Raw genomic sequence first — 22135 nt, 5'->3', positions numbered from 1 at the left:
AAATCCAAGAAAGAAAGCTTCCTTATCACCCAGTGGATAAAGGTACAAGTTTCATGGTACACAAATAAAAATTTCAATTCAGGTCCTGTGCAGTCTCAGGAAAGAGGTCTGAATAAAGGAAGGTGGACCTGACCCAACCACCACCTACATCTCCATTCCAGGCACTCAGCTCTCCAGGCTCTGGCCTCTCAGTCCCTTCTCAGGCCAATGGTGTTTTTATATCAGGTCCTCAACAAGGACCTTCAGCTCTGCCTGTGAAAGTGACTTTCTCTAACCCCCATCTTTTCCCTATACAGATTGTTTCACTTTATAATGATGTCTTTATCCGTGAGTCTATTTACAGTCCTCACCACTGGAGACTATGTGACTTTCCTGCTTTGCCACTGCACTCCCAGCCCTCAGAATAGTTCCTGACACATTAAATAGACACACTCACTTGAATGAGTGAATGACAGATGAACTTCCATGCTATAACCTATTCAACAGGAAACTGAGAGTGGAATAAGGATACACTAAATGAATGGTGTTAGAGTAGAAACCTATAAACCAATAACTGGTTCACAGGAGAATTGAAAGAACATTTTTTAGTAATTTTTAGTAATATTGAAATAAATTGGGCTGAGAGTATGGCTTAGTGCTAGAGTGCTTGCTTAGCATGCACTAAGCCTTGAGTTCCATTCCTTGGTAATCACATATACAGAAAAAGACAGACTTGGCACTGTGACTCAAGTGGTAGAGCTCTATCCTTGAGCAAAAGAAGCTCAAGGACAGTGCCCAAGTTCAAGCCCCAGGATTGTATAAAAAAAATCATAGGGCCAAGAGTTTGGCCTAGTGGTAGACTGCTTGCCTAGCATGCACAAAGACCCGGGTTTAATTCATTGGTACCACATACATAGAAAAAATTCGGAAGTGCTCAGGCCCTGAGTTCAAGCCCCAGAACTGGCAAAAAAAAAAAGAAAAGAAAAAAGAAAAAAAAAGAGAAAAAAATAATAAGTGGTTGCAAAACTGGCTTTTCCATAAGGTGGGGTTGGGGGTTGAGTATCCCTTCACCAGAAGGATTTTATGTTCATGTTTACACAGAAGAGTTAATGATCAGGTATTTTTAGTATTAGCATTAGTATTAGTATTTGCCAGTCCTGGGGCTTCTTGAACTTAGGGCCTGGACACTGTGGACAGGTTTTGCTCAAGGCTAGTGCTCTGCCACTTGAGCCACGGTGCTATTTTCTGTATATGTGGTACTGAGGAATTGAACCCAGGTCTTTGTGCATGCTAGGCAAACACTCTACCTCAAGGCCACACTCCTGGCCCTAAACGATCAGTTTTTTTTTAAAAAAAATATGAATTAATATACTTACTGAGTTGTGCAAGAGTCTAATCGAAGTCAAGATTTAGCATCCCACTGAAAAATTATCCAGTAATCAGTGTGTGTGTGTGTGTGTGTGTGTGTGTGTGTGTGTGTGTGTGTGTGTCTTGGGGCCCGAGGTTTTTGCTCAAGGGTGGTGTTTGAGCCATGGTTCCACTTTTGCTTTTTGGGTAGTTAGTTAGAGATAAGCATCTCACAGACTTTCCTGCCCAGGCTAGAAGCTTTAATTAAAAACAAAACTGGAAGTGGCACTGTGGCTCAAAGTGGTAGAGAGCTAGCCTTGAGCTAAAGTGCTCAGGCCCAGGTCCAGAGAGAGAGAGAGGGGGAGAGAAGGAGAGAAAGGGGAGAGAGAGAGAGCAGGGGGGAGAAAGATTGAGATTGATTCTAAATTTGAGAGGAGGAAGCATTTAAAACCTTTTTATTGAAAAGGTGATGAGCAGGGGAGTTACAGTTACACAAATAAGGTATGAGTACATTTGTCTTTAAACACTGTTACCCCATCCTTCATTTTCTCCCGCTTACATCCTCCCACTCCCCTCCCCCAAGCTGTCATATCCAACATAGTGTCAAGTGAGTATAAATGTTCCATTAGTTCATCCTTTATCCAGCTGTTTCTGTGTTTCCCTTCCCCTTCCATATATTTAATAATCTTATATACAAGACACAAAACACAGAAAACTAAAAGAAACAACAACAACAACAACAACTACAAAAACTACAAAAAGGGCATAGTAAGAACTACTTGTTTCCAGGTCTTGGAGTTCATATTGCTATGCTTCATTATATATGGTCCTATCTACTAAGAAATTGGGTTATTAAGATCCTCTGTTAAGAATATCATAGACATGGGCTGGGGAATGTGGCTTAGTGCTAGAATGCTAGTCTAGTCATACATGAAGTCCTGGGTTCCATTGCTTAGTAAGTGCCACATAAACAAGAAAAAGCCAGAGGTGGCACTGTGGCTCATGTGGTAGAGTGCTAACCTTGAACAAAGGGAGCTCAGGGACCATGACCAGGGCAAATACAAGCCCCAGGACTGGCAAAGAAAAAAGAATATCATAGACATAGTTATTACAAATGAGGGAAACCATGTTATCTACTTTTCTATGGATCTGGCTTACTGGAAAAAGCATTTTTTTAAAGTATTAAAAGTTCAATTTTATTATTTTCTGGGTACTTTAGGAATATCTGATTTATATACGTACTTATTTATCTCTCTAAGCTAATCAAGACAGAGCTCCTTTGAGAGTCTTTGTGATTTAATGTATTAAGGCCAACAAGTGAATTTTGCACTTTACCATGAGAGGAATGGGGCTTTGTGAATTACAGTTACACAGACACTCAAACACGGAGCATACAGACTCCACAATTTTAGCCATGTATGAAAAGCATACACAGAATGTGAACTAAAAAATAAAGAGACTAAGAGATTGTATTCTACACTGACTTTTAAACCAACTGGAAATAGAACTCTGTGAAACATTAATCTTTTCACAACAATCACCAAATTCCCAATCACTGAAGCTACCAACAGGAAATAATTTGTCATATATAAATGAACCAAAAAAGAAAAAAATTAATAGAGGGTAGAATTAATTTTTTAAAAAAAATTCAACGAAGTTTTGTCCAGAGTTTGAATTCACTAGTGGAGTTATAAGATGAGAAAACAGAGAAGGCACATTTTGAGAGGTTGAATCTCATAGTCTTTATTAATAGGCCCGTGACCGCATGGTGAACTCCTGTCTTCAAAGACCAGCAACCTGCAAATACACTTAGCACAGTTAGGAAACTGAGCCATGAAGGCCAGAGAGAAAAGAAAGGACAAAATCATGATGCCAGAGACACATGTCATGGTGTAATGGTACCTGAGCTGATCCAGGCCTTAATAGGGTCAGGTCAGGGGGCAGAGTCACAGGAAACTCCCAGTCCCAGGCATTGGACCAACAGGTTTAGTAGCCTATCAGCCAAGTGCCTGCCTCTGCCTCCAGAAGTTCAGGTAAACTTACTTGGGAGGGGAGGCGTGCTTTACCTTCCCCCACAAAAAAGACAAGATGCCAGACCCAGTGGCCAAGATGGTGCCAGCCAGACACGAACTCCCTGTTTCATTCTCCCTATTTCAGTGGGAGCCTCCCCCCCAAAAAATGTGCTTGGGAAATGAACTTTCTCTTCTCTTCCCTCTCTTCTCTTCTTCCTTCTCTCTCTCTCTCTGTTTGTCTCTTTACATTTTCTCTCTCCTTCCCTCCCCCACCCCCATTTTTCTTGTCAGTTGTGGGGCTTGAACTCAGGGCTTGGGTACTTCTCTCTTTTGTTCAAGGCTAACACTCTACCACTTTGAACCACAGTTCCACTTTTGGTGGCTAATTGGAGGTAAGAGTCTCACAAACTTTCCTGACCCAGCTGGCTTCAAAACACAATCCAATCCTCAGATTTTGGCTCCTGAGTAGCTAGGATTATAGATGTGAGCCATTGGTGCCTGTTTTTGTTTTTGTTTTAATAAAATATAACTGATTATAACAAGGGGCAGGGTTTCAAGCATACGGATTTTATTTCAGAATCAAACATCTCTTTAGCTCTTAAATGTGTGCCTCGTTTGCATTTTTAAAAAGACTAACAATATTAGCAGTGATTGAGAATGTCATAAGTGTAAGGACATTTCAGTTTGCCTTGAAATTATGTATCTACCTTAAAAATGAAATTACCTTAGTATAGCCTTATTTCATATTACTGCTATTAGAAATGATGTTTTTTCCTTGGGTTAGAATTTTAAGCTAAAATGAATATACATGGATGCTATTTTGTGTGTGTGTGTGTGTGTGTGTGTGTGTGTGTGTGTGTATGAAAAGGATTAGAGCACTAGAAATACTAGAATGTGGTCTTACAAATAGGATGATGAGGGAAGTAAGTTGAACCTGTTGAAAGCTTCAGAGCTCAGAACTGGCATTGCTTGGCATCAAACTCATATGCTGTGAACTCTTCTTTTTCTTAGGAATTTTAAGTTTATTACAACGGGGACTGATTCCTCCAACAGCCAGGATCACCTGGCAAAATCCACCCTTCAAACACAAAGCCGTTCCTCTGCATAGTTTTGAGGAATCACACAAGGTCACAACTAAAGGTAAGACAAGACACTCTTTTCTGTCATGCTTAGCTTTTGCTGGGATTTCACAGAAACTCACTCCCCTAAACTTAGCCTTCTCCATTCAGCTTTTATTCTTTTTTTTTTTTTTTTGCCAGTCCTGGGCTTGAGCTCAGGGCCTGAGCACTGTCCTTGGACTTTCTCAAGACTAGAGCTCTACCACTTGAGCCTCAGCACCACTTCCGGCTTTTTTGTATGTATGTGGTACCAAGGAATTGAACCCTGGTCTTCGTGCATGCTAGGCAAGCACTTTAACCACTAGGCCAAACTCCCGGCCCTCAGCTTTTATTCTTAATAATAGAATAAGAAGAAAATTGTAAATGTTGAATTCTACTTCAGGTTACTAAAGTAACCTCAGCCATTTTGAAAGTACGTATGAAGAAGCCATGTTGTGTGTGTGTCTGTGTGTCTGTGTGCGCGCGTGCGTGTATGTGTGTGTTAGGAGGTTGATATTTGCAAGAGGCTTGCAGTTTGATTTGAGAAACAAAACAGATGTAATGAAGATATGTAAATAATAGTTGAAGGGCCAGGAGTTTGGCCTAGTGGTAAAGCGCCTGCCTAGCATGCGCGAAGCCCTAGGTTGGATTCCTTGGTGTTGTGGTTCAAATGGGAGAGTGCTAGCCTTGAGAAATCTCAAGGACAGTGCTCATGCCCTTAGTTCAATCCCCAGGACTGGTAAAAAAAAATAGTCTGCTGCTTCTATTCTAGTGGAAATGAGAATTTAATCTAGAGACCTAAATGTGTGAATTAGAGAGGCTGAGTGAGGGGACTTGTTTGCCCATTGAGGGCAAAATCAGAGAATGTCTTTCAGAAAAGTACAAACCTTGAGCTGATAAGGAAAAGCCAGTCATTTAAATCTCTAGGGGAAAATACTCTAGATAGAGACCAAGACAGGAACAAGGTCTAAGAGGCACATGAGGTGGAAAGACAAGCCATGAACAAGGGAGAGAGGGAAGAGATCAGACTGGAAAGACAGGGAGGAATGCCATGATATAGGCTACAGCACAGACTATGCCTGGCCCTCAAGGTTTATTCTTCCCTTTTAAGGTAAAATGATTATGGATAGTAACTAGTCAGCTTGACTGACTACATATTTCCCAGGTTTCCTTGCATCTGGAAATACCATGTGACCAATTCTGAGGAGGTAAGCATTAAAACAAAGAAAGTTCTGGCTTATGCCCTTAAGATAGAAGGAACAAGACCTCCCCTTCTCTTCTCTCTGGCTAGCTGGAATGTGAATGTGACAACAATACATGGGCAAACACTTTGGAGCCACCATGTTCAGGCTGGCAGAGGGGCCAGCTGATGACTTGGCTTTTGACTCCCTGTGAGACAGAGAAAGACACTTTAATTTGTTTAAACCACTCAGTGCAAGGCAGGATAAACTGGGGATATGGAAAATGAGAGCAGAAACCAGGGACTTCGAAATCAATATTGTATTAATGTATAACCTGATTAGCAGTACACAAACACAGGTGGACATAGAAGTTGATTCCTCTAATCCTGGATACTCAGGAGGCAAAGACTGTGAAAAATCACAGTTTGAAGCCAGCTGGGCAAAAAGCCTAGCAAGACACTCCTTTCGACAAATAAGACAGGTGAGGTGTGTACATTTGTAATTCCTGTATGGTGGCACACACCTGAAAGTCCAGCTGATATCAGGGTAGAGAGGAGGACTGAGGGCTGATGCTTATCCCAAGCAAAGGCATGAGGCCCGATATGCAGTTAACTTTAAAAAGTGAAAAAGCTCTTGTGAAATGGCTCCAAAGGTAGAATGCTTGTCTTGCAAACATGAGGCCCCGAGTTCCAACTCCAGTAGCACCAAAGAAAAGGGAGAGGAAAAGGAAATATATAAACATCATTTTTTGTTTTTTAAGCATTATGTTCTTTTACAGTAACATCAGTTTAAAAAAAAGAAAAAGATGGCCTCCCCACCTGGATCCCTGCTTCATTTGGTTATTGTGCCTAGGGATCCAGCATGAATACCTTCAAACTGCTGGATCCCTTCCCTCACTTGATGTGAAGTGTGCTCATTAAAAGTAACAAGAAGTGTAAGTTTATGTTACAAGCACTGGAACTGATGTCTTTTCTCAGACTTAATGTCTCTGGCCTCACTATCAGCAGGAATAATAGGGTTTGTACTAGGTTCCTAGAACAAAGAGGGATCACAGATCCCAAGGAATGTCTAACAGGATCCCTGCATCAATCTAGCATTCTCATCTTTCCCATTTGTCCAGGCCTGGTGTATATGGTGTTTATGCCTTCTGCTTTACTTGCTGAATGAATCTCTGATTGATTCTATACAAGTGGAATCCAAAGGAAGCCAGAATAGCCATACTTTTTTTTTTTTTTGCCAGTCCTGGGGCTTGGACTCAGGGCCTGAGCACTGTCCTTGGTTTTTCTCAAGGTAGAGCCCTACCACTTGAGCCACAGCACCACTTCCAGCTTTTTTCTATGTATGGTGTGCCAAGGAATTGAACCCGGGTCTTTGTACATGTTAAGCAAGCACTCTACCACTAGGCTAAACTCCCGGCCCTAGAATAGCCATACTTTATCACATAAAATAGATGAATTCAAAATTAGTAAAAAGAAGTAAGAAAGGTCCTTTTATGATGATAACATCCAGAAAATAACAATTCTAAATATACAGTGATCCCTCACCTCTTGTGAGAGTTATGTTCCAGAGACACCCATAGTAGGTGAAAATCCTCGAAGTAGCAAAAGTGAACCCCAATATAATGAAGGGCACCTAACACTGCTACTTTGTAGATTTTCACCTATCGACTGTATACATATATGTGTATAACTATAAATTTGTATATATATATATACATTATATACAGTCATATACATGTATTCATGTACACATGCTAGACATTAAATATGCACATAAATAGGTGTATATATCATCAATATCATATGTATGCATACATATCTGTGTACATATGTATACCAATATACATGTGCACATCCATACCCAATATTATGTATCATAATAGCTGGGGACTTTAACACACACCACTTTTAACAAGGGATCATCCAGACAAAATTGAGAATAGTAGAGTTGAATGCACCCTAGAAACAAATACTGTATGGAATATCTACAGAATAATCAATCCAATAGCTAATTATATAGTTATATCATCAACACATAGAGCATTCTCCAGGATATATCATGTTGCAGGTCATAAACTCTCAAAAATAAAAAAATAATTGAAATCATCAGAAGCAAGCTTGCTTGCTTGCTTGCTTTCTTTCTTTCTTTCTTTCTTTCTTTCTTTCTTTCTTTCTTTCTTTCTTTCTTTCTTGCCATTCCTGGGCCTTGAACTCCAGGCCTGAGAAATGTCCTTGGACTTTCTCAAGGCTAGAGCTCTACCACTTGAGCTACAGCACCATTTCTGGCTTTTTTATGTATGTGGTACCGAGGAATCGAACCTAGGTCTTCATGCATGCAAAGTAAGCACTCTACCAAACTCCTGGCCGCTGGGTCTTCATGCATGCTAGGTAAGCACTCTACCAAACTCCTGACCCCAGTAAGATCCTTTCTAATCATAGCATTAGAAATGTAAAAATAATAAGAAAAGCTCTGGAATCTATAAAGTACATAGAAATTGAACAACTTACATTTGAGCAACCAATGGAATTCTACCCAAATTCTCTTAGAAAATAGGAAGAAAAACGTCTGAGATCATTTTATGTAGTCAAAAATTCACTGATGCCAGCCAGGGGCCTGTGGCTATAATCCTGACTGAGATCTAAAGATTGTGGTTTGAAGTCAGTCCAGACAAAACAATTCATGAGTCTTATCTCTAATTAACCACCAAAAAAGCCAGAAGTTGAGCTATGGGTTAAGTGATAGAGTGCCAGCCTTGAGTGAAAAAGCCAAGGAATAGTGTCTAAGTTCTAAGTTTAAGCCTCAATATCAGTACAACAAATTAAAACAAAACCCTGATATCACAAGAGAGAAGCAAACAAAGTAACTATAGCCTAAATTCTTCATGTAGACATTCACCAATAGCAAATGGAATCTAGAACTGTTTTTATATATTTTTACTTGTACTCTTGTGTGTGTGTGTGTGTGTGTGTGTGTGTGTGTGTGTGTGTGCGCGCGCGCGCGCGCGCGTGCATGTGTGTAAGTATGTGTGTGTGTCCTGGTGCTTGAACCTAGAATCTGGGCACTATACCTAAGCTTTTTTTCCTAAAGGCTAGCTCTCTACCACTTGAGATACAGCTCCACTTCTGGCTTGCTTGCTTGCTTGCTTTTCTTTCTTTCTTCCTTCCTTTCTTTATAATTTGCTAGTTTATTGGAGATAGGAGTGTTATGGGCTTTCCTGCCCAGGGGAGTTTCAAACTGTTATCCTTAGATCTCAGACCCTTGAGTTGCTAGGATTACAGATGTGAGTCGTTGGTGCCTGGCTGTATTCTCTTTAAAAAAAAAAATACCACAAGATGTCTAGCACTAGTGGCTCATACCTGTAATCCTAGCCACTTAAGAGGTGGAGACCTGGAGGAACATGGTTCAAAGCCAACCTGGATGGAAAAGTTCACAAGATTATATCTCCAGTTAACTGGCAGGATGGAGCCATGGTTAAATGGTTGACCATAAGCACAGGTCTCAAGTACTGACAAACCTCAATACTGGCAAAACAAACCCTTACATTATTAATATTCTTACACAATCAATATTTTAAAATAGTATCCTAAATATTCACCACTGTTTTGTTTCATTCCTTTCTTGTACCTCAAACCTTCAATGTATTATCAACTCTTTCATATCTAAATTATATTCTTTAAATTTCCACTGGCCCAACTCTATTGATGGTAAACTCCATCAGCTTTGTGTATGTGTTGGTCCAGGGTCTTAAACTGAGGGCCTGGAGCTTTTTGCTCAAATCTAGCACTCTATTACTTGAGTCATAGCTTCACTTCCACCTTTTTGTTAGTTACTTAGAGATAAGAATTTACTGACTGGGCCGGGAATTTGGCCTAGTGGTTAAAGTGCTTGACTAACATGCACGAAGACCTGGGTTCAATTCCTTGGTACCACATACATACAAAAAAGCTGGAAGTGGTGCTAAGGCTCAAGTGGTAGAGCTCTCGCCTTGAGAAAGTCCAAGGACAGTGCTCAGGCCCTGAGCTCAAGCCCAGGACTGGCAAAAAAAAAAAAAAAAAAAAAAAAAAAAGAATTTACTGACTTTCCTGTCCAAGCTGACAGAACCTCAGTTCTCAGAGTGAAGCCTCCTACATAGATAACCAGGATTACAGACATAGGCTACCAATACCCAGCTCCCTGAATTTTTTTTTTTTGCCAGTAGTGGGGATTGAACTCAGGGCCTGAGCACTGTCCTTGGGCTTTCCTCAAGGCCAGCACTCTACCACTTGAGCCACAGCACCACTTTTGTTTTTGTTGTTGTTTTGTTTTTTTCAGCATCATGCCTGCTAGGCAAGCATTCTACCACTAGGCCAAACTCCTGGCCCCTCCCTGAACTTTTATTTGCCTTTAAAATGTGTTTATTATGTCACTATTTTGAAAGCTATCTTTTTAATATATTGAAGATATTATTATTTTCTGTTTATCATAGCTGCCATCAGGGATTCTGTGTGCTACACATATACTTCATGGTACTATAATACCACTGAGCAAATATAGAAGCATGGCTCTTCCTCATTCACTTCTAGCTCCATATAAGTTGTTGTTTTACCTTTTATATTGCAGGTATGCTTTGAGCATATAGTTTTTTTTTATTTGTCCTGTTGCATACTTATTAGGATTCTTTTTTTTTTTTTTCGCATGCTCATATGCTCACTCTCTCAGAGAGAGAGAGAGAGAGAGAGAGAGAGAGAGAGAGAGAAAGAGAGAGAGAGAGAGAGAGAGAGAGAGAGAGAGAGAGAGAGAGAGAGAGAGAGAGAGAGAGAGAGAATATGAATTAAGAAGATTGTTGAACCAGGTTCCAGTGGCTCACACATGTAATCCTAGCAACTTAGGACACTGAAGTCTGTGAGACTCTTATCTCTAAGAACCACCAAAAATGCCAGAAATGGAGAAATGATTTATGGCAGAGAGTAGAATACTAGCCTTGAGTAAAAAAAATTCTCAGGGACAATACCTATACTCTGAGTTCAAGTCCCAGGAAAGGAAGGAAGGAAGGAAAGAAGGGAAGAAAAGAAAAGAAAGAAAGGGGAAAGGATGGAAAGAAAGAAAGATGGTTGAAAATGTGCCGTAGGTCCACTTGAGGCAGAAGAATTAAGGCTTCAAACTAGGACTCTAGGTCATGTAATGACAACCCTTACTGGAATGTTGGTTTTGATAATGTTTGTCAATTCTTTTAAAGATTGTTGTTATAGAACCAACAGCAAAAAGGAATTGAATTGAAGGAATTAAGATGAAAAAACTTAGCTTCTTTTATTCAATTAATCATTTAGCTAAAATTTTTATTTCCCTTCTTGAAAAGAATGATCTAAGGATTTTTCTCCCCTGGGTATACCAAGCTCTGGTTGTTTGTAAAGGGGAGTTGAGTTTACTGTAGGCAGCCAGGGAGATGTGATTGAAAACCCCCAGTTAGCATGAAGGTTCCCCCACCCCATGCACTCAATATTGTCTCAAAAAGTGGTTGCTTGTAGATTTAATTAATTTCAAATATAATATTTATGGTGCCATGCACCTGTATTATGTCCCTGAGCCCCTGAAATTTTTTAGTCATGTATTGTAAATAGCTACACAATAGAATAGTCTATCATATATAGCTCTATGAATTATCTTGTACATGAACTTGGGAATATTCCTATTTAAAGAAGCCTTCTCAGCCAGGAATCAGTAACATATATCTGTAATCTTAGCTACTTAGGAGGCTGATACCTGAGGATCACAATTTGAGCCAATTAGGGCAGGAAAGTCCATTAGACTTGTCTCCAATTAGCCACCAAAAAGCTGGAACTGTGGCTCAAGTGATAGAGTACCAGCCTTGAGCAGAAAAGCTAAGAGACAGTGCCCCTTGAGTCCAAGGCCCAGTACTGGCACACACACACACACACACACACACACACACACACACACACACACACACACTGCCTTATAGTGAAGTGTTCTGTAGGCTAACCAAGTACCCTCAAATTTGCCTGCTCTTTTGGATCTGCCTTTTCACATAGCAATTTGTAAAAGGTGAACTAACCTGGCATCGGATGAAGTATGTTACTCCACTGCTGTTGGTTTTTAAGTCATTGGTCACTGATGGTTCATTGGATGGATTCATGAAAGACTGATTGACAGCTGGAGACAGCTCCATTTGACTATCAGGATGCAACCCAATAGCATATCTTGGGCCTCAGCCTTTCTTTCTGAAAGAGGTAACTTTGCCCTACCTCCATCCACAGCCCTTCCCCTCGTTACACCTGGGAAAATATCTCCAACTCCACAAGAAGATGCTCTCTTGAAGAAACAAAAGCTAAAGGTATTCGTAGGTCTAACTTCAGAAAGGGAAATGTTTTGATTTATAATATTATCTGAGATTTTTTTTGGTAGAGGAATATATCTATATAGTATAGAGCAGCTGAAGCTGCTACCAGGAGTTATATGTGCCATGTTGTTGTGTTATGATATGGTATGTAGTGTTATGTTATAGTTTATTATGTTATATTAATGTTTTCTTTTATGTTTCTCTAATGCTGAGGGCCAAACCTGGGACCTCCTATGTGCTAAGAAAGCTCTCTGCACTGAGTTACATAGTTAGCCCCTGATTTTAAAAAGGGGGATTATTGTACCATTTGATGCCACTGTGACATGCTCAGTGGAGTCTTAAATTATTCAGTCCTGACACATCTTTGTGAGCCTCACTAAGTGCTGGAGTCAGCTGATACTTCTAAGCTGATCATGGTCCCAGGAGTCTAGGCTATAAGAGCTATTGCTTATATTTAAATTTGTGTTGGACTGGGTGTGTCTCTGAAGTCTGTGATATCTCATTTTGTCTTTAAATATAGGCAAACCTTTAGTTTTGCCCAGAAGGCTCAGCAAAAAAGAGGAAAGTGTTCTGTATTCTTTCACACTTGTACCCCTCACACTATAATGTACTTCATTCTTGTGATGTCATCCCTGGCCAAATTTTATAGTAAGCTTTCTCATGCCTATGGGCCACAGACTTGTGATCATTGAAACTTTTCACCACAGAAAGGAGACAGACATCTGGTAGCATCATTTCTCGGCTTATCCAATATGGTCTTGTGTTTTTTGTTTGTTTGTTTTGTTTGTTTGTTTGTTTGTTTTTGTTTTCAGCTGCTCCCATAAAAAAATAAATAGAAAAGAAAAAAATGTTTGGAGAGTGGCATGGTAGACATTAAATCTGGCTGTATCCCCACAGTCAACAGCTACCTGTTCTTCCTGGCCCTTCACCTTTTAACACACAAATCTTCCTCAAGAGCCTCTCATTGTATTTCTGGCATTAGTGGGCTGTTTCTCCTAAAAGAGATTTCCAGGCTGTTTGTGTAGTAACAATGTCATGTGACACCCCAATTGCCACAGCAAATATTTCATGAAAATGTTTCATGAAATGTTTCAGCAAATGTTTCATGAAAAAATGTGAGTTAAAAAAATCAATGTAAATGGCTAAATCCCAAGACAGACAGGCCTTCAGGCAGTGCCTGGCCAGCCCTGTTATTGTGTTAGATTCAGCTGTTTAACAGGCTGTGAGGTGGCCACAGGCTAATGTGCAAGATGGAAACAGGCAGAGGCACCTGTTTTGATTCTCACCCACGTTGAGTGCCCAGTTTCCACAGATTCATAAAGGATATACCTACAAATAATACAAATATCATGAGTAGGTTTTAGTCAGTATGCAGTTGGCCTCAAAAAAATTTTTAATAATAACATATTTTTGAATGCTAATTAGTTCTCATTTCAATCCCCTACTGCTAGAAGCAGTAATATTTTAAAGACTATGGTACACTATTTCTGAATTGGCTGTTCAATGTAGCTGTAATTATTCATATACTTGGTGGAAAATGGACTGAGCATGAAGATAAAGGTAAGCAAAAGAGAGAACTTCTAGAGATTCATTATACAGAGCATTTTAAGACACCAGGGTCCACCACCAGCCAGAGAATTGTGGAGAATTGTGCCTTGACATCTGACTATACTTGTTTTTGTCAATATTTACTTTGTCAAACTCTTTCCTCAAAGCAAATGGGGCTTGGCAAGCCCAGCTCATTGTCTAGGGTGGGAAAGGCCTTTCTAATTATTAGCTCCTGCTTGTAGGGAAAGAGGAGCAGGCTGGCCCAGCAGGGAAAACAGGGAAAAGTGGTGGGGGAGGGAGAGGCAATTGTAAGCCTTCTATTAGTTTTGCACAATGGTCCATGAGAGTCATTTTGATTTAAACCATGTCTCTTTCTTCATTTTAGGGGAGAAGCAGAAGTATAACAGGATATAGTGATAAGGTTTGTAATTTGTGTGACTAGTAGAAATTTGGGATTTGTCACCTGATGTCCCTTGATTTAGCTTCAGGGCAGAAGTATGGAGTGGCAGGGGTAGGGGGGAAGGGAGGCTGCCTGACAGCTGGGACAGCAACAAAAGTTCTTTTGGCTTCCTTTGTAAAAGAAATTAGATCATGCTTTCCAGGGGAAAAAAATCCTGGGCTGGGAGTGCCTGCCTAGCATGCATGAAGCCCTGGGATTAATTCCTCAGTACCACATACACAAAAAACTCCAGAAGTGGTACTGTGGCTCAAGTGGCAGAGCTGTAGCCTTGAACAAAAAGTGTCCAAGGACAGTGCCCAGGCCCTGAGTTCAAGTCCCAGGACAGGCAAAAAAAAAACAAAAACCCATTATGATTCACATAAAGTAAAATACTTCTTTTGCATTTGATCTGCAGTCCAAATGGCTTACTAGCCTCAAATCAGATCAGTGATTTGATTATTTATTTTGGTTGAAGGTATAACCTCTACCATAGAATTAGTACACTTATAAAATAAGATGTTAAAGATAAATTAAATTGTTCCTTAGCTTGTGCTTCCATGTTAGTGTGTGTACGTGTATATGTGTGTGTTTGTGTGTGTGTTTGTGTGTGTGTACATACCACATAGGTGCACAGCCAGTATTTGTAACAGGGTAGGCTAGGGCATGAGATTTAAAGTTTAAAGTTACGCCAACCACAAATAGTAAGGACACACATAAAAAGCTACAAAAATGTAAGTCTCACAAAATGTAAGCAGAAACTAGCAAGGGATGTTCCACTGGCTTCAAGCCCTGAACCTGAAACTGGAGCATGTTGGGTTCTCTTTCTGAGAGGAGATGGAACCAGATTTGGCAAGTCACTTAAACTCTCTGAACCTCATTTTTCCCTCTGACTAGTGGAGTGATACTATCACCTTTCTCATAACACTGTTGAAAGGACTAACTGGGTTCTGTGGAAGAATGCTTTGAAAGTGTAAAGTACTCATAACTTAGTGACTCATTATTTATTTTTTTTGCCAGTCTTGGGGCTTGTATCCAGGACCTGGACATTGTCCCTGAGCTTCTTTTGCTCAAGGCTAGCACACTACCACTTGAGCCACAGCCTTTTCTGTTTATGTTGTGCTGAGGAATCAAACCCAGGGCTTCATGCATGCTAGGCAAGCAGTCTACCACTAGGCCACATTCCCAACCCCTTAGTGGTTCATTTTAAGGAGTATTTTATATCAATAAAAATTTTAAAGGAGGGCCAGGAGTTTGGCCTAGCGGTAGAGTGCTTGCCTAGCATGCACAAAGACCCGGGTTTGATTGCTCAGTACCATATGCATAGAAAAAAAAAAAAGCCAGAAGTGGTGCTATGACTCAAGTGGTAGAGCTCTAGCCTTGAGAAAGCCCAAGCTCAGGCCCTGAGTTCAAAGCCCAGGACTGGCAAAAAAAACTTTTTTTATTTTTATTTTGCCAATCCTGGGCCTTGAACTCAGGGCCTGGGCACTGTCCTTGGGCTTTCTCAAGGCTAGAGCTCTGCCATTTGAGCACAGCACAATTTCTGGCTTTTTGCTATGTATGTGGTACTGAGGACTCGAACCTGGATCTTCGTGCATGTTAGGCAAGCACTCCACCACTAGGCCAAACTGCTGACCCTTTTTTAAAAATTTTAAAGGAAAGCTGGCTATCAGTAACTCGCACCTGTAATCTTAACTACTTAGAAAGCTGAGATCTGAGGATCATGATTCAAAGCCAGCCTGAGCAGACAAATCTCTGAGACTTTTATTTCCAATTAAATCACCAAAAAGCTGGAAGTGGATTTTTGGCTCGCGTGGTAGAATGCCAGCTTTGATTAAAAAGAGTCAAGCAAGAGCCAGAGATCCTGAGTTCAAGCCCCAGTACCAACACACACACACACACACACACACACACACACACACACACACACACACACATGCACACACATGCACAAATGCACGCACGCATGCATGTACACAAAGAAAACAACCAAAAGAATTTCAGAAGCAGCTGAACCACCTCTTTCCAAGGAAAGAGCACACTTTTTGGATCCTTTTTTTGCCTATAGGTCTGCTACTAGGTAGGACTGTGTTTACAATGATGATAAAGAGTCTTACTGAACCTCAACCAATGGCTCCTGAGTAAAAATCAGTGCAATTAGCTCTCCAGCCCCCTTCCATTGACCTCCTATGTTGAGGAAATTCTGAAGCACATTGAAGGTTAGCTATGTAAATGGCATTAACCACCAGCCCTTCTGGCAACCACAGAGCCTCCTTGCAGTCGTTGCTGCTGCGAAAAAGGGCTGACAGACTGAGGCTCTCCAAACTCAATGGTCTTGGCACTTGCCAGGTTCTAATCTTTTCCCCATGGCCAGTTCTCCAAGTATAACTATCACTATCATGGCTACTGCTGCTATTACTGTCTCCAGCAACCAACATGGACAGAGTGTTTTCTCTGTGCTAGGCTCAGTTCTTGGCATCTTAAGTGGGTTACCTCACTTCATTTTTTTCAACATCTGTATGCTATGTATATCATTATTATTTTCATGTTGCTGGAATACAGAGTGGTTAAGTCATGCAGCAATTGAAATGGCAGATCCAATATACAAAACTGTATAACCCCCTATATGACCCCCCAAAAGCATTAGGAAATCTTCAAATGTAAATCATTTTCTATGACTGTCTTTCCAAAGTATATCACATCTCTGCCTACCTGATATAATTCAGCATGTTCTCTAACCAATGCCATGTGTAGAGATGGTCAGTTATTCCTGTATTTTTTATCACACCCTCTGAGTTGTCTGCTTGTATAAGCTCTAATGGTTACCAGCCTTCTTCCTCTTCTGGATTATTTAAACAAATAGCCAAAACTCAAGAAATTGAAGATGTTTGAGTCTGTCAAGTTGATCCAAAGATTTATTTTTTTGAAGTTGATGATAATTTTATTTTATTTACCAGTAACACTGAAATTATACAAAAAATGCACTCATAAGTTTTAAATTTCATTGGAATAAACATAACTGTATATTAAATTATAGATCAAATAGTTCTTATGAAGCAAATAATACTATTTTACAGTCAGACAATTTCTAGTTAAAGATTTTGTTTTTGAAACATTATACAAGCCAATATACATATACTTTAAAACATAGGGATGTTCTAAACATGGAAATTACTAATAATTCTCCATTGCTATACTATTTTTCTGTTCCCATTTTAGAAAAGAATGAAACAAATAGCTCTACTCATTACATAAAGTTTATATTAAGGAGTAGACAGTAGCTAAATAAGTATGAGCTCTATTCAGGTGACTTTAGGATCAGATAAGACTGACTTGCTTTGGGGTCAAATAGTTATGATATGCTTTGTGGTTACAAAATCCTGAGTACACTCCCACAATTCAGGTATGTATAATATAGATGACACATTATATGCAATTTGTCATTCAAGGCAAAATTATATTAGAGTTTGTAACTTGTTATTTCAAGAAGTTTAAGGAATCTTTAATTTTTTTGTTCTAGTCCTGAGGTTTTTAACTCAAGGCCTAGGTACTGTCCTTGAGCTTTTTTGATCAAGGCTAGCACTGTTCCACTTAAGCCACAGCTCCACTTCTGGATTTTTAGTGGTTAATTGGAGATCAGAGTCTCATGGACTTTACTGTCCTGGCCAGTGATTGAACCATGATCCTCAAATCTCAGCCTCCTGAGTAACTAGGATTGCAGGCATGAGGCACTGGCATCCAGTTTCTTTTAGTTATATCAAAGCAACCATTTAATACCTCTGTTAAGATCCTCTTAACTTTAATTAATTTGGATAATTCTTTTCATGAGTAAAATAAGTGAACAAATATACTTACCAAACTAGATGAAGACTAAATGTGCGTGTGTGTGTGTGTGTGTGTGTTTGCTTCTGGGATGAGAGAGAGAAGAATAGGACTAAAATGAAAGAGGAAACTTCACCTCTCTTTCTTTATACGTATGTGTGTGTGGTTTTTTTCTTTTTTATTGCATTTTATTGTTGGGCTATAGATACAGTGGTTACAGTTACATTCATCAAGTAATGGGTACACTACTTTTTTTATTGTGATTAATAGAAGGGTTACATTATATTCACCAGATAGAAGGTGCATAACTTCACAAACATTGATGTTTTTGCGTGTGCCTATGAGTTCCAGTGTCTCTCCAACTCTATCGTGTAGCAGAGAAATCCTGTTTTCTAAGTCATACCTCTATTGTAAAATTTCCTTTTGCATAGGAAGAAAAGATTTGGATGGTACTATTTTGGGAGTTGGTTATCAGGATTCATTTTAGTATAACAAAGTTAAAGAAGGGAGAAATGGGGTAGAGACAGAAACATTTCTGATCCTCATGCAAATAAGGAGAAATAAAGACACCTGGATATTTTAATCTCTAATTTGGTATCTCAACTTTCTTAGTCCTTTGGGGGTTTTTTGTTGATTTGTTTCTGCATATATTTTTTCTTTTGGGGGTCTGAGGTTTGAACTCAGAGTCTTGTGCTTGCTGGGCAAGAATTTGTGCCACACCTCTAGCCATTTTCCACCTAAGAACTCATTGTTGCCAAAGGCCAGACTTTAGAATGCCTTCTCTGTAGCAAGGACAGCAGTTGCTACCACATTAGGATTATTTGTTGAGACAAAGAACACATTTACTTTTTGCTGGCGCTGGACTCTGACTTTAACCCTTCCAATTTCAGTCTGCCACATAACTGGGATTACAGGCATTGGCTATCATGTGTCTACTTCTGTTTTCTGTCTTTACTGCCCAAATTATGTTATGTTTGAACAAAATGTTCCAGGATTTAAAATAAATATTTAACGGTTCCTAGATGATATTTAGTAGCAGTTTGGGCTTTAACATATCTTGTCTCCTAGGGTAATGGCCTACCTCTTTTCAATCCAACACCATACTCCCTGGAGACTTTGTGTTATAGCAAAATCTAGCGCTTATTTTGTTTTTGATCCTGCCTAAAAGATTAGAAAGAGGGCAGATATTACTTTGATGACAAGAATGCAACCTGGAATTATAATGAGAGATCCCAAAGCAAGTCAAAATCCAGAGCCAGGCAAAGTAGTACACAGCCGTTATTCCATTCACTTAGGAGGCAGAGGTAAGAGGATTTTAAGACGGAGGCCAGTCCCAGCAGTTAGTGAAAAGACCCTTATCTCAAAACCCAAATGAAAACATGGAAATTGGCTGACAGCATAGCTGAAGTAATAGATTATTTGCTGGTATCCGATAGGCCCAGTGCCCAAAGGAGCAAATCTGAGGCTAGTTTTCCCTCTTTCAGACTCATTTTCTTTCATGAAACCCTATTTAAAAGTAAGGAAACAGAAGGCACTGTATGAAAGGAAATGTACTCATTATCTGACTCATGTAATTATAATCCTTCTGTATATCACCTTTATGCCAACAATAAAGTAAAGAATAAATAAATAAATAGAAACCCCATTTAAGGAAGAAATAAATTCCCAAGCAGAATAAAAAGTGTAGAACCTTTTGAAAACCATTTTGTCTATTTCATTAGAAATTACAACCCTACCTACCTACCCTTTTAGCATCAGCTTTTCAAAGTGAACTTAATTTTATGGTTTTATTTGAAAAACAAGTATTTTCTTACAAGAAGCAATTGACTAGAGAAGGATTGTTTTTACAATCCTCATAGCGCTACCTAACTGCTCATTTTTACTGCCTGTGATTAACGATTTTACTCATGTATTCCAGAAAAAAGGTTATCAGCAAGCCATAAAATAATCTTTATTTTTCTCAAACTTTATCTCTTTCATTTAACAAATTATGAATTGCTCATTCATGAACAATTTGGAAAGTTCTAAAAAGAGAAAAAAAGTTCAAGTATACAAGAAATTTTTTCATAATGTCACAACCCTTGGGCATTAGCTAAGCTTACTGTGTTCCTTTATTTGAATCTTATTATTAGTTCAACTGTGGTTTTTACTCTCTTTACCTAACAATTTAACCCTTTACAGATATGGATTAGCACTCTAAAATACTTCAGTGGCCATATAATATTCTGTTATTATGATTTAATATTTATATTAAAATTTGCCACAGTTTCTTAGCCATTATCATATCTTTCAACCCTGTTATAAATGTCATTGAGTTCACATGATGATAGAAGAGTCTTGGGCTATAAAAACAAGACCAAGTGTCTATGAACTTAATTATTTTGTGGATATGTTCTGGTACTGGGGCTTGAACTCGGGACCTGGGCTGTTCCTTGGCTTTTTCTGCTCAAAGTTAATGCTGTAATACTTGACCTATACCCCTACATTCAGATTTTTGCTGGTCAATTTGAAATAGGAAGCTCCCAAAATTTTCCTGCCTGGGCTGTCTTCAAACCAGAGTCCTCAGATTTCAGTCCCCTGAGTAGATAGGATTACAGGTGTGCGTCGTTGGCATTCAGCTTGAACTTAATTTTAACACATTCATTCATTCATTCATTCATCCATCCATCAAATCCTTCTTGACCTTATACTCTGTCAGTCAGTAGGCTCAGCAGAGAAAAGCAAGCCAAGTCCTGGCCCGCTTAGGACTTGGGAGTCTAATGAGGGAGGCAGATGATAAAGAGACATCTAATGCCATGCCAGAAAATGATAAACCCTCCAAGGAATAACAAAAAAAAAATGCCTTATGCATCAAGATGAAACACTAAACAAATTCTATATCCATAACCATTTTTTGCCAGTCCTAGAGCTTGAACTCAGGTCCTTGGCACTGTCTTTGAGCTTTCTCAAAGCTAGTGCTCTACCACTTGAGCCACAGTACCACTTCTGGCTTCTTCGTGTATGTGGTAGCAAGGAATCGATCCCAGGGCTTCATGCATGCTAAGCAGTCTCCTACTCAGCCATACTCTGCCCCATCTACAACCATTCTTTAAGTAACCTATTGTCAGTATGCTTGTTATAAACTACTTTTCCTCAGGAAAATTTGGAGTTTCCAGCTTTACTTTGGTAGTCTTAGAGGTCCTCTTCAAGTCTAGCTTTTTCTCCTTTACTTACAGAGAAAATAATGGGGTATCTTGGCTCAAGGGATTCGTGAATGTCAGGCTTGAACCCACAGATCCAACCCATCCACAATTATTGTCCCAAGTGGTTCTTAACTGTGTCACATTCTTTCAGAGACTATTCAAAGCGTAGCAGAAAAGATGAAATCAATGCTGCAGTCAAGTAACATTGCCTCTAGAAAAGGAAATTTTACATTTGACTGAAAATAGACTCCATCTCTGTGAAATATCTTCATGATCCTGTTCTGTTTTATCTTCCATCAGTGTCAGATCTGTTTGTGTTTCTGATCTGTCAGAACACATTCATCGATAGGGATTTTCTCCCCAAGGTATGTTTTAGAGTTCAGGAAGACTCATTTGAATAATGACATCTTTCAAAGCAATTGCAGAAATTATTCCTAGAAAATTGCTGCTGATCCAAGTGACTTTTTACACTTAGTATTCTTGATGCTTGCCCAATGGGTTTTCTATTTGTACCTTTTATTCTTTTTATATAGATTAAGGAATCTGGGTCTCCTCCCCCCCCCCACCCAATACCCTGGTTTGAACTCAAGGTTTCAAACTTGCTAGGCAGGTGCTTTACCACTTGAGCCCTTGCCTTTTTTGCTTTGGTTATTTTTGAAACCGGGTCTCATTTTTTTTGTCCAAGCCAGCCTGGATTTTGATCTTCCTACTTGCATTTACCCCTCAAACTGGGATTCTAGTAGCACATCACATTTGGCTTTTCCTATTGGTATGGGTCTCATAAGCTTTTTTCTCTAGCCTGGACTCAAATCCATGATCCTCCTGATCTCAGCCTCCCCAAGTAGCTAGGATTATAGATGTGAGCTCCCACACCTGGTTTATTCTCACTCTTAATTGACACTGAAGTCCTAGACAGTTTGTAGGTTTTATAATCTTAGGACTGTTGAATGCAGATCTTTGAATATTAGAATGTCACACTCCTCAACATTACATATTAGGTAATAAGAGCAACTTGCCACCTAGTTGTGGTGAAAATACAAAGAATTATCTGTATTAAAAAATTGAAAAGAAAAGAAGAAACCTCCCCTCCTGCTGGTCTTTCTCACGAGGCAGGAAGTGATGCCATTGAAAGCATCTATCCTTGGTTTGATGGTTTTTACCACCACCAAGAGTTTATAAAAAGCCAATAATTCC

The 22135-nt window shown here is 39.4% G+C and overlaps 1 protein-coding gene across 8 annotated transcripts in view; it reads left to right on the top strand.

Moving 5' to 3' along the window:
• Iqch (IQ motif containing H) overlaps nt 1-22135 on the top strand; it is a 206450-nt gene that overhangs the window by 70397 nt on the left and 113918 nt on the right. For all 8 annotated transcript variants that reach the window (XM_090358130.1, XM_090358132.1, XM_090358133.1 and 5 more), the window contains 3 exons: nt 4350-4478; nt 11871-11947; nt 13887-13922. In XM_090358130.1, the coding sequence (XP_090214256.1) occupies nt 4350-4478; nt 11871-11947; nt 13887-13922 (242 nt within the window). The remainder of the gene's footprint in view (nt 1-4349; nt 4479-11870; nt 11948-13886; nt 13923-22135) is intronic.

The sequence above is a fragment of the Megascapheus bottae genome, chromosome 25, assembly GCF_031878675.1.
Source record: "Megascapheus bottae isolate mThoBot1 chromosome 25, mThoBot2.hap1, whole genome shotgun sequence".
In the NCBI taxonomy this organism is placed as follows: Eukaryota; Metazoa; Chordata; class Mammalia; order Rodentia; family Geomyidae; genus Megascapheus; species Megascapheus bottae.
The sequence above is the reverse complement of the archived record's forward strand: the minus strand, read 5'-3'. Positions and strand labels throughout refer to the sequence as shown.